Source organism: Peromyscus maniculatus, chromosome 2 (genome assembly GCF_049852395.1).
Source record: "Peromyscus maniculatus bairdii isolate BWxNUB_F1_BW_parent chromosome 2, HU_Pman_BW_mat_3.1, whole genome shotgun sequence".
NCBI lineage: Eukaryota > Metazoa > Chordata > Mammalia > Rodentia > Cricetidae > Peromyscus > Peromyscus maniculatus.
The window spans coordinates 82,929,497-82,943,348 of NC_134853.1; the positions used below are offsets into that span (position 1 = coordinate 82,929,497).

General features: G+C 35.7%; 1 protein-coding gene across 8 annotated transcripts in view; it reads right to left on the bottom strand.

Moving 5' to 3' along the window:
• The window catches only part of Ecpas (Ecm29 proteasome adaptor and scaffold), a 133,492-nt gene that overhangs the window by 74,524 nt on the left and 45,116 nt on the right, over positions 1 to 13,852 (bottom strand). For all 8 annotated transcript variants that reach the window (XM_076564279.1, XM_076564276.1, XM_076564280.1 and 5 more), the window contains 4 exons: positions 11,411 to 11,579; positions 8,364 to 8,503; positions 4,249 to 4,330; positions 1,797 to 1,916 (listed from right to left, as the gene is read on the bottom strand). In XM_076564279.1, the coding sequence (XP_076420394.1) occupies positions 1,797 to 1,916; positions 4,249 to 4,330; positions 8,364 to 8,503; positions 11,411 to 11,579 (511 nt within the window). The remainder of the gene's footprint in view (positions 1 to 1,796; positions 1,917 to 4,248; positions 4,331 to 8,363; positions 8,504 to 11,410; positions 11,580 to 13,852) is intronic.

Here is a 13,852-nt window from a genome sequence, read left to right on the forward strand (position 1 = left end):
TGAATATATGTCACTGTGATTGGGTTAATAAAGAAGCTGGCCAACAGCTGGGCAGGTAGACATTAGGTGGTACTTGCAGACAAAAAGAGAGCAGGAAGAAAAGGAGGAGTCTGAGAATTGTGAGGAGATGTGGATATAAAGAAATGAACTTGTTGTACTGAGAAAAGATACCAAGCCACATGGCAGAGCATAGATAAGAAATATGGATTAATTTAAAATGTAGGAGTTAGCTAGTAACAAGTCTTAGTTACTGGCTGAGCATTTATAATTAATAAGTCCCAATGTGGTTATTTGGGAGCAGCTGCAAGGACACAGAGAAACTGTCAATATTATTCATGAAAGGTAAAATGTAAGGTATGCCAAGGATCCAAACAGAGGAATGAGACCTTCATTCTTAGAAAAAAATGAAATCCTGACACATGCTACAGCAGATAGACCTCAATGATATGGTACTGAGTGAAATAAGCAAGTCACTAAAAACAAATACTGTATAATTTCACTTATGGGAAGTTCTTAGAGAAATCAAATTCATAGAGATGAAAACCAGAATAGTGGCTGGCAAGACATAAGAAAAATGACAATGTTTTATAAAAAGAGTTTCAGTTTTGCAAGATGAACAGAATTGTAGCAATGGGACTTTTTTTAAAGCCAGTGAACTGCATATTAAAATGATCAAGATGGTAAATTTCAAGTACATTTTATCACAATTTAAACATGGACAAAATAACATAGATAAATTAGATTCCTGGGGTGGTTTGAAAGAAAATGTTCCCCATAGTGAGTGGCAATATTAGGAGGTGTAGTCTTGTGTGAGCAAGTATCCTGTAGTGGGGAGGCAGGCTTTGATGCTTCTATGCTTAAGCTATGCCCACTGTGAAACACAGTTCACCTCCTGTTCCCTGTGGATCCAGATGTATGACTCTCAGCTCCTTCTCCAGCACCATGTCTGCCTGCATGCTGCCATGTTTCCTGTCATGATGATAATGGACCAAACCTCAGAAACTGTAAGCCAGCCCCAATTAAATGTTTTTCCTTTATAAGAGTTGCCATGGTTGTAGTATCTCTTCACAGCAATAGAAACCCTATGACAATTGCCCAAATAATTGCCTTGAGGGCTGAGGTAGTCATAACTTGGTTAAAGATAAAAGATAAAAAAAAAAGGGGGGGGGGACCTAGTACCTTTTACCAACACAGTATAATAATTTCCCACTGCAAAAACAGTTTGATGTCAATACAGAAGACAGACTAAATGTGAGCCAGAGGACAGGCAGGCCAGGAGACAGAGGAGAAGACTTCTGTAGTCATTAAATCAAGAAGCAACAAACAGTGTGAGTTAGTATCATCTTTAAGCACAAAAGAAAAGTGAAGGACTTTGTAAAGACAAAGTCAGAACCACCCACTGCCTGAGTTTTCACTTACATAATTATGATGGTAATATTACATACACACATATACACACACACAAATACATAGAAAAAAAGTTTAGTTTCTTATAATGCTGGGCAATCACAAAAACTAGTCTGGATGGAGTTACCACCACATATTTAAAGTAAATGAAAACCATAAGATATATATATATATGTGTGTGTGTGTGTGTGTGTGTGTGTGTGTGTGTGTATAGATATAGATATATATGTATATAAATATATAGATATAGATATCTTATATAGATATACTTAAAATTGTTAGTCTTGTTAGGTACATCAGCCTACTTCCTGTATATCCATTAATACCATTTTTTCTCTAAGTAAAGCTATTTGCTCAAACCATTTTTCTTCTTTGAACAACACCAATACCTGAATGTTAGCTGGGAATGTTTCAGCAGCCTGTCTAGAACGAAGGAGATGAGGGACAATCTTTAACTTCACTCTGGTACTGACCGGGTCTCTTTTCAGCTCTGGCTTTAGAACTGCTCCCTAGGAAAAACATGTTTGATTATAACACATTTTAAAATTATTTGTGGGTTTTTACTCTTTAAAATTACTGAAAATTCCTAGGTACTGGAGGGAAGGCCTAGCAGTTAAAAGCACTTGTTGCTCTTGCAAAGGACCTGGGTTTGATTCCCAGCACCCACATGGTAGCTCACAACCATCCATTAACTCCAGTTTCAAGGGATCTAGGACCAACTTCTAGCCTCTGTGGGAAGCAAATATACATGTAGGCAAAACATTCATACATATAAAATTAAATAAATAAAGATTTGTTTTATTTACTGAAGATTCCAAAAGTTCTTACTTCTATCAGTATTACCTACTAGCAATTGTTACATTAAATATTAAAACTCAAAAAATCTGAAACATCAATAAATTAATATATTTTAATAAATAACATTTTTCTTTTAAAAGACGGCCTTTGTTTTTTAAGTGCACTGAGTAACAGCATCATTTTATATATTTTTTTGGAAGTTATCTTCAGCATTCACCTTACTAGAAAAGAGCTAGGTTTTTCCATACTCTACATTGAATTTGCTGTGATTGCTGTTTTGCTTGATGGGATAAAACCCAGCTTGCAGACACATGGTCAGAAAATTGGGATGATTTTTGCCCTTTTTAAGAGTAATTGTAGATCTTTGATTCTATATCAAAACTTAATACATAATGGTTTCCTAAAGCTTAGTTATAATTTGGAGTTTAAACCAAATTGCTGAGCTCCTGCAGATGCTGTTAAATAAAATTCCACTGTCTACCTTACAGTTTGGATGGGGTCCTTAGGTTGTGCTTTTGTGACATCACTGGTCATCTGGAAAATACTGCCATACTGAGTTCAGCAAATGTTTCAACATAAAACATTCCCAATACATATATTTAAAAGTATTCCTTTCAATATTAATCTCTTCAGGAAATGTATTGCTCAGTTACTGAGTCAATGTCCAAATTTCCCACAATTCTACTTTTCCCTTGAATGTTCAACTTTCAGCATTCCAAAAGAAAGAAATCACTTCAGTTTTCATTGATGTATGGTCTCATTTTTTTCTTTTGAGAGAAAAGGTCTGCTAAAATAGCAGTCACAATAACCACAGCTTACTTACCTGTTCTACAAGTAAAATAATTTCTAAAGTTTCATCTGAATACTAATATAAAACATAATCACTCTATCTCCTCTCTCTTCTCATTCTCACTCTCCCTCCTTCTCCCTTTGTCTCTTCCTCTCCCCCTCCTATCTCTCCCTCTCTCTCCCTCTCTTCCTTCTTCCATACATATGTGACACAGCTTTGCCTTAATCTGTGGTATGATCCCACACAATATATACCCACTACTACTCTCATGCCATCAATGTAAATATCAACTTAAAAAAAAAACTGGCAAATAATTTTTTGCCTTTACAGCTCCCCTGAAAAGTTCTTTGTTACTCCAAAGAGGTCAACAGACTATAATCTTAAAACCAATAATCTATCGAATTCTTTCATTTTCTACACAAAGAACACGAAAGAGAGCTGAGTGACTAGCCAAATCTCTCTTCCTAACACACTGGTTTATGTGCAGACATTCAGGGCTACAATCCAGGGATCTCATTGTCCTTTCTGCTACACCACTTTATTTAATCTAACTAGAATTATTAACTACTATTTAGGATGTTAAAAGAAAGCAACCAAACACACAACTCATACTATATGTTTGGACAGGGATTTGGAATACTTTGAAACACTGTGAAGAGAACTTATTAACCAATGATATTACTTTAAGGCTGCAGAAACCACCTTCTGTTCTAGATTCTAAATCAGGAATTAGTAAACAACAGCCCATAGACCACACATGGCCCTCCATTTATTTCAACAAGGAATCTGAGTTTAAAAAATTACTTTTACATTTTTAAGTGGAAAAAAAATAGTAACATTTTGTAGCACATGGAAATTATATGATATTCAAGTATCAAATTTCACAATTTCATTGAAACACAACCTTGCCCATTGAATTATATACTACCTATTCCTTCTTTTCATGTTACAGAAGTTGAGCAGTCGTAGGCTCAGAAGCTATAATGTCTACAGAGCCCAAAATAATTGCAGAAAAAAGTTTGTGAATCCCTCATCAAGATAATGTATCATTAGCATTTATTCATCTACGCTGAAAATACCAGATCTATTAAACTCAACTTTCAGGAGTATAATTCACATAGACAAACATGGCTTAAAGCTAGTATTTCATAAAACATGGATTTAGCTTACAAATTAAGTAGGGAAAAAATACAGTTGATGTCAACACAATGTTATGCTGGTATGAGACTTGAGACTAAATCAAAGCAACTTACCTCTTTTGTCTTCAGTGGTATATCCCCAAGGTATACTTTGTACATCTTATTAATGATGGCAGGATTATTCCAGTCAATTAAACTATGGGAGGTTTCAACACAGATGGTTAAAATTATTTTTGGCCCCATTTCAATGATTTAAAAAACCCTAATATTTGTTATCAGAGAAAAATGTCAGAAACACACAAACAGAATGGACAACTGATACTGTGGAAGAGTAGAAATGAAGGGGACGACTGTCAAAGTTAGCTTTAAAAACTACAAATCACTCATTCCAGGTCCTCCATTTTGATCCAACAGATTACTGTAGCCAATGGCCCAACGTGGCACCACAGCAGAAATAAAAACTGGACAAAGTTCCTCCTACACAGGTAGGTCAGGGCCAGGGCTATGGAGCTGCTCAGCAGAACAGACATGTACGACACTTGTACTAAAAGCTCTGGGCCAGTAGTCAATGCTTCTGTTTAACCATTCATGATTTAAAAATGAGGAACAACAAAAATAGTTTTATGCTTCAAATAATCATACCCTAGAAAATTTGTAACCTATTGTATTTCTCCAATATTGTTATTTGATTCCTGGCATCATACAATTCTTATCTAGCCTATTAGCTTCAATACCTAAACCAGAGAAGTCACAATGCTATTTGTCACAGAGACTCATTCCTATTTGGGCTAGAAAAAAAAAAAAAGGTGAGTTGGGATATAGTGATTAGATAAAAAGTAATTATCTATCCCACCACCACAGTGGGACTCAGTCACTCATTTTATAAACCTAATAATAATAAAATCTTTGATTGTTGAAGTTCTCCCATGCTGTCGCCTCTCTGACTTTGAACACTGGTTCTGCTCTCAACTTATAAGGTTTTTATGTGAAAAGAATTTGCTATGCTGCTCAACTCCATTTTTGATGCGTTTTTTTCTTTAACCATACCTCATCAACCTATCCACAATGCCACCATTCTCCAAGGCATTATACATTTCAATTTTAGTACTATTCACCTACATCTTTTCTCAGCTGCTTGAGGCTAATTAATCAAATTCAACTACTGTTTCCCTTTTATAAAACTTAAGGTTTTGAAAATTTCAGCAAAACAAAGAAATAGTTTAGGGAAGCACACAAGGCCTAGTTGTGATTAACCAGTGAGGAGTTTCCCCTGCTCCTTTAATCTTACTGTACCACTCCTCTTTTTTCGGGTTACTTTTCTGACTATGTAGTTGTTGTAAAATGTACAGAACACTGACATATTACTTCTTTTCAACACGACAACCACTGACCTTACTGTGACTTTCCCAGACTCTAACAGGCTGACAGGACAGCTGGGAGTTAGAAAAGGAGGAACAGAAACAATACTTGTAGAGATACTTTGAGCTTTTCCTTTTACAAAATGGTTATTACCTATGTGTTTTCCCTATAGTTTTTAAGCTCTTAATGTAATTTTATGGTATATTCATTTTTTATCCTAAAAACAAAATTAATTAATATATCTAAGATTGTACTTCCAACAATCAAATCTACAATATGTTATACAGAATGGGGCCAATTCAAACTTAATGAAATGTTATGAAGGAAGAATTTTTTTTAACACTCCAAAACTAAATCTCTTGAAATATTCTAAGTCATGAACAACAAAAAAAAACTTAAGACTTGAAAGAATGTTAGAAAAAAAACGTAGTCCAATTTTCTCACTCTAGTCTGTCAAGGTTAAGTTTGGCTCTCAAACTCAATCAGTAAAAGACATGAAAAAATAAGATTGAGACAATCACTTCCTCCATGTCCCTCTCCTTAAACTATGGGTCAAGACTCCCATATGGGATCACATTACTAAAAATGGGTTCATAACAAATTTAGAGCAGTCAAGTTTCTAATCATGGATGTAATGAATCGACAGTGTTTCTGGCAGGACTAACTCAGGTGGCACTGTGGAGCTTCCCTGCAGCCTTTGCTCTGAATGCTCAACGTGCAGACTTTGCACTGTACATGCTGTCAGTCCATACAGCAAAGTCAACACTGACAGAAACCTCTTGCCTCATATTAAAGACCTGCATACGTTATAAATTTCACTGTTCTTACTGTTCATTCCATCTCTTATAGAAAGTAGTTGAAATACAGAAAATAAAACTTCTGTTATTTTCCTACCATCATTCCTCAGCATGCAAAATCAAATGAGTCTATCTTTGAATTATATCATGTTAGAATATTTGATTAAAACTTGGTAAATTGCTAGAATTAAACTTACAGTAAATCATGTACGGGTTTTGGCTTAGGATTAGGACAGAATTTCCAATAATTCCTAAATGCCTTAAACTTACTTCTGCCATTTTGTACTGAATATTTATGTAAAGCAGTGTTCCTAGCAGTAACCACTGTAAAATCAGTAAAGAATCAACCCCGAAGCAGGTTAAAGAGAATCTGTCCTAAGAATCAAATATTCAGCCAAGATTTAATTCTTTGTGTAAGAATGAACAAGCACATCCATTTTAGTAATAGAAAAATTTGCTTTCTTCATAATGGAAAAATTATATGTATAGCAAAAATTATTTCAAAATAATTATTTGATTTATTACCAGCAAATGTCAGATTTGCAAATCTATTCATATACTATATACTCAGTCATATAAAAAAACCTCAAACAAAAAGGATCATGAAAGAAAGTTTAAGGAGCCCTGCTAGGTACCACCACATTCGCCCTTTAGTGGTAGACTACTTGCAGCCACAACCGTCACCCACCCAAACATTTCAACAAGAAATAAACTAAGGCCCATTGAGTTCATTAACTTATTTTATTACACCTCATTGCACTGGTCTTCTTGGAAGGGAGCCAAGTAAAATTATACAACATTTATAAAAGCTTTATAGCACTTCCCATATTTTTCTGTAACATTATTTTAACAAAATATAATCATTCAGCCTTCTGGACATGATACCACACACCTATAATCCTCAGTAGGCAGAGGTGCAGGGCCAGGGAGTCTAAGGACAGCCTAAGCTACATAACAAGACCATCTCAAAATTCATAAATCAATGACTAAAACCTCATTATATGAATTGTAAATATATATACAGGATCTCACTGTGTAGCAAAAGCTAACTTTGAACTTATGATGCTCTTGCTCCTGCCTCCCAAGTGCTGAGATTATAAGCATGAGCCACTATTATCTAGCTTGATTTTATTTTTTAATCAAATAGATTCATTCTAAGTTATTCTTCAGTCTATATATTTATCATTTTAAATTTTATAATTAGAATATTATGTCATTTTATATTCTACTTTATTTGCTATTACTTGAGGAGCACTTTATATGTTGATATATCATTTTTATAATTTTGAAAGAAACACAATAGTCTATACAGTAATTTATCCCTATTGTGGAAAATTCAATTTGTTTTTATTTTTCAATAACTATAGGACATGACATAATGACTAAATGTATACCATTTCTAAATATATTTTTCTTCTTTTGAATGATAGTAGAGGACGAATTCCCAGATTTACTGTGTATAATTTTTTTTCATGATTCACTGCTCAAACAGGGCATGAGATCCAGCACTTCTGCAGAAACTTAAATGGATTTACCAACAGTTATATACCTGTTATTTAACCATAGCTATAAACTGGTAGTTCACTGTTTATTTTCCATTGCTTTTTATTTCATACAGAGTATTTCTCTAAGTCTTTCTACTATTTGTATCTCTTTTCGATGTAAATTTAAGTTTTACTCAGCAACTTTTTCCATAAACCTGGTTTCTACCAATAGTAACCACAATACATATACATTCATTATTAAAGGTGATCTTAACTGGTTTGAGACAGAAGAAGAATTACAAATTAATTACTTCTTGGGTCTAATATTTAATATTAACTTTCAGTTTATCTGCCTAGCCAAACGTCTCATTTCTCATGATGGCATTCCTAACCTACTTCAGCTCTGAAATGCATTTTCAAATAGCTTTTTTTCTCTGACACAAAATGTTGCTCTTTGGTAAACTTTATTTACTTATAAACTAAGTATGTGTCTTAGTTTCCTGAACTGACTACCTCATTCCATAAAACCCTGCAAAGCTTTAAGAAATCTGGCCTTTTGACTTTGAAAGCTTAACAAGGAAGTAATTACCTCTGCTTGCTTTTCAATTCCAGGTCTGCCGCTGTCGCCACACTATGGCGAGTGTCACTAGAAGCAATCACCAGGTGGAGAACAGCTTCGAGCTCAGGCACCTGCTCGGCTTCTATGAACTTCACTATGCCCAATTTGCACTGTAGATAGGTGAAGGGAAAGAGAAAGAGTGGTCAGGGAAACAACACTCACTAAAAATATTGCTTAACATATCAACATGGTCATAAGCCATGGATTAATTTAACAGGAGGAGCTCCTACTTAGGTTTATAATGTACCAGACAGTGTGCTAAATCATAACTATTCATGATTTCATTTAACCCTCACATCTATGAGGTAGATATTATTACAGACATTTTTAGGTGACGAAACTGAGGCAAGGCTTAAAATATTAGAATAATCAGTAAGTGATGGAGGCAGGCTTCAGAGACAAGTCTCTGACAACAAAACAATGGTAACAGTCTCCCTAGTGAGGTTACACAACCTTCCTAGACTGTGAAGACTTACGTCTCTACCTGCAGCTTCCAAGTAAAAGGTGATGCAACATTAAGAACAAAGTGCTCTATAGATGTTTGTGAGAAAAAAAAACCTATGAACACCTCACCTTCCAGAGTTTTACTCTATTGTTAAGATACACATTCTTGTCCTCTACTTTCTTAAGATACTAAAGGAAAGACAGAAAATATGATTCCAAACCCACTCTAGTCAATCGAGTGCAACTCTAACCCAACAGGAGTGCCTAACCCAACAAGCTCGATGAAATGCAATGAAGAGTCTAAGAACAACGTCCTGAAATGTGAAGAGCTATGAATTTCACTGCAAATCATTCTGGGACAAATACACCTGAAAAACAAAATTATATCTTCACTTTAAAACCAGTTACTTAATAGGTCTCGGCTATACAAATTAGGAATGATAAAATATATATTAAAGAAGGAAGGAATTTCTAAAAATTGAACAAGAAAGAATGCCAATAAAAAAAAGTCCAACTGGTCACAAAAAGGCCACCCTCTCCTCCCTGCTCAACATAACTTTCTTAGAAGAGATACTGTTTGGAAAGAGAAGGAATCATTAACATAAATTGCAAAGGGATGGTTATAGAAGTCAAATATACAATTCATGACAAAAATGCATGAGGAAAACTGAAAATGATAGGTCATCATGATTAAATTTTATACAAACATTAAAAGTATAGATTTTTTTAAATCCCCAAAGACTAGTAAAAAGACTAAACTATTGTGACAAGTAAAAGTGTATTATGTAAAAACTGTTCACACACACATACAAACATACACACTTGAGACATAGAGAGGGGGGAGAGGGAGGGAGGGAAGGAGGAAGGAGAAGAGGGGAAGAGAGAGGGAGAGAAGGGAAAGGGAAGGGAGAGGGAGAAAGGGAGAGAGAGAGAGAGGGAGAGAGAGAGAGAGAGGGAGAGAGAGAGAGAGAGAGAGAACACGAACCGGGCCCAAGCATAAGACATAGCTAACTTTTTGCTACACTGTTCCTTGAGGTGCTGTGGATTGAAGTCCTGGCCCTAAGTCTGCCTGCTAGGCACTCTATCACTGAGCAGTAAGTACTGTGGGGTTTCTGTTTGTTTTTTGTTTTTGAGACAGGGTCTCAAATGAACTATGTAGCCAAGGATGAACTATGGTTATGGAGTGGCAGGATTCAAGCATGGCTTCATGCTTGTAGGTAAATACTCTTACCAACTAAGCTATATGTCCATCACCCTCAATTCTATTCCTAACTACTTAAACCTTTACCTTTATAATTATATTTTTTAAAAAGTTGATTAATTTGGAAGAAAAAGTATTCAAAAATGAGAAGCTTTTATTTTTAAACTAAACTATTCATTTTAGCACCAGATTATGAAATAGACAAAACACATACAGAGACCATTAAATTCAGCAACAATGACCAACTTAAGACCATAAGTGAACAGTAACAATAATTACAGCTTTAAGCCTCAGAGAAAACTAGGTTCAAAGTCTAGTAATAGAAATGAGACCCTGGTGAATCTCAAAACCTCAGTGCCTTTTAGAAAAGGAGCTCAATTTCACTACCTCATTAGCTGCTGTGAGGATTAAATGAGATAATGTCCTCAAAGTACCCAATACAGAGCCTGCCACAGGCCACACTCAATAGAGTGGCTTCTCTTCTATTTACCTTCCTCACACTATGGTTTAAGGAGGGAAAATAGAAGATGTAAAAGCATGAAGTAAATCTGATCAATTATAACCCTCATCGAACGTAACACTCTTAAATTTTTGAGTGGCAAGAATGCCCCCCTTGCTTCGTTTTCCCTCTCCTGGGAACACTTGATCAACGGTCACTTACAATCCCAAAAAGAAAAGGATCAAATCATTGAGACTGCTATGGAGAAATAAAGGAAGTATTGGAAGACTAACCCATGTTGCTTGAATTCCAAAATAATTACATACTGATTTCTGTTCTTCCCTGAGGTGCCTGATGACAGACACAGGGAGGCACCTTCTCTGTAGAGCACCAGTCATTTTTAAAAGCTGCTCAGAGAACATCTGTGTCCTGTTTAAATCCAGAATAAAATTCTTAATGCCAATTTTTAAAACCCCAAGAAGAAATATAAAAGGGAGTCATGCTTTTCCCCACATTGTCACTTGTGAAGTACAGAGGTTCCTCAATTTACACAAAATGTACAGCCCTAAAAACTGAATAATGAAAGATAAATTGTAATTTAACTGCATCAAAGGAGCTAAGTAATTATTAAGACCTATAATTATAAATTGAAATGATAGAAAACTCAATCTGCTCAATATAAAACTGGGTTGTGCATAATACTTGAAAGATGTGAGCAATGTTTGAAAGACATAAGATCATTTCCCACTCCTCCCTTTTCCCTAGAACTTTAACAAAAACTGGCAGAGGAAAAGGACATTTTACATCACTTGCTCCTTTCAAACATAGTTTTTAGAGAACCTGAATATACAGGAATTACACTGCACATGCTTCCATGAACTTCATAGGGGCAAGTGTTCAAGGCCAACTCCCATGATGATCACTGTGTGATACCTGTTCCAACTGTTCAGGCGTCCATGGGTTATCACCAATAACTCGTTTAGCTGCATAAAAGCTCATTCCTGGGGGAGGCTGTGGGATTCCAGAACCTCCCCCACTGTTTGAAGAAGAACCCTGTGATGAAGATGAATTTTGGCGACTCTGGGATTCATTTAACACATATCTGGAAAAGAAATAAAACTTTAACTCTCTATAAAAAACGTGAATTTGTGTATAAACACATATATACATAAAATAGTCAATCACATGCTGTCCTTGTACAGTAGTATGACAGAACAGCGATTCTCAAACTATGAGTCACGACCCCTTTAGGGAGGGGTCAAATGACCCTTTCACAGGGGCTGCCTAAGACCATAGGGAAACACAGACATTTACATTACGATTCATAACAGAAGCAAAATTACATCTATGAAGTGAAATAATTTTATGCTTGGGGTCACTACAACATGAGGAAAGGGTCACAGCATTAGGAAGGTTGAGAAGCACTGTGCTAGAAGAATAACTAAAATAACAATGTCAACATAAAGATCTTTATTGTTTGTTTGTTTTTTAAGACAAGGTTGCTCTGTGTTGGCTGTCCTGGAACTTGCTCCATAGACCAGGCTGATCTCGAACTCAAAGATCCACCTGCCTCTGCCTCCTGAGTACCACCACTGCCCAGTAACATAAAGAATCTTAAAGGTATCTTAATAAAAGGTATCTATATCCTCAGTAAAATTAATCAGAAGAACCTATGACTCAAGGCAGTTATAAGTGAATTACAACACTTAACAATAGTGAGTACAAAATATTTGTGCCATTTCCATATACATACTATTGTTTGATAGGTTAGTAAAGACTCATTACATTTTGACTTTTAACTGACAAACAGACACAAGTTTGTTGACCCCACAAGGCGTATGGTCGGTCACTAGTGTTCTATGCCCCAAATAGAGCTTTTACAGTTATTCTCCTTTCTTTGTAACTCACATCAGAAAACTCACTGAAGCCTCCCTCTGACAAATTGCCAACATACAAATACATAACATTCTAAAAGTTCAAAACAAAGTAAAAGGGTCAAAGAGAAAAGGCTAAGGGCCAGCAAGATGGCTCAATGGGTAAAGGCACTTACCACACAAGCCTGACAACCTGAGTTTGAGTCCTGAAACCCATTAAAGGTAGAAAGGAGACACAAATCCACAAAACTGCCCTCTGACCTCCACACGTCATACCCATAGAAACATACAAATAATAATAATAAAGTTTTAAAAGTAGAAAAAGTCAGAAAAAATTAGAATTTTCCCATTATATAATTCAAAACTCTTTGATATATCTCCTTGTTATTGTTCTCTTATTTAATTTGGCTTGTAGAAAGTAGAAATAAGATCTCTAATAAATTCATTTTGATCCAGCTAAAACTAGTATTCCTCATAATCAAAATAAATTTTGATATAACTATTAGCTAGCAATCCCTTTAAACAATATAATTCTATACTGATAAATCTGATCATAATGACATTAAAATTCTCATTATAAATAAAGGAAACACTTGGAAGCTGTGGTAGTTTGAATGAGAATGTCTCCATGAACTCATACTTGGTTCCCAGTTATTGGCACTTCTGGGGGAGATTATATCCCCACAACAATAAGGTGCAGTTCTGCTGGAGGGAGTGTCACTGGGGGTGAGATCTGAGAGTTTATATCCTTACCCCACTACCAGTTCACTCTCTTAGCTTCATGCCTGCTGTCAAGGCCCATCAAGGTACTAAACTAAAGGAGCTGAAAAAGAGCAAACTGGAAGAGAAATAATAATACACCTTAAACCCTCTTGTTTCTGCACTGAGGCCAGATGATGTTCAGCTCTATTTGCCTGGCCCTCTATGTACATATATACTCAAGACCAGGGAAAATGGTATGGAAGTAGCACTTCAGAAAACTATCTCAGGCAACAGGACAAAATCAGTAGGCTAGTGGCAGACCACAATCTGGAAAGTAGGCCAGATTCCAAAGTTTGATAAAACACATCTTGACTGCAAGGGGCTGACAATCTATTAAGAAAAATGAAGATGTCAACAATGTGATTAAAAACACAAAGTAGTATACAGGTGGTTCTTGGGGGTTATGAGTACACAGAAAATAGAGCAAATATATCTACATATGCTGTGGAATACTCCTCTTGTACACAGGAAAGATTTGTCACTCAAATTGGTTTAATAAAACATCAATTGGCCAGTATCTAGGCAGGAAGTATAGGTGGGGCGACCAAACTAAGAATGATGGGAAGGAGAAGAGTGGAGTGTGAAGTCACCAGCCAGACACAGAGGGAGCAGAAGATGAATGTGCCATGCTAATAAAGGTACCGCCATGTGACAGAGCATAAATAAGGAATATGGGTTAACTTAGATGTAAGAGCTAGTTAGTAATAAGCCGATCATTTACAATTAATGTTAAGTCTCA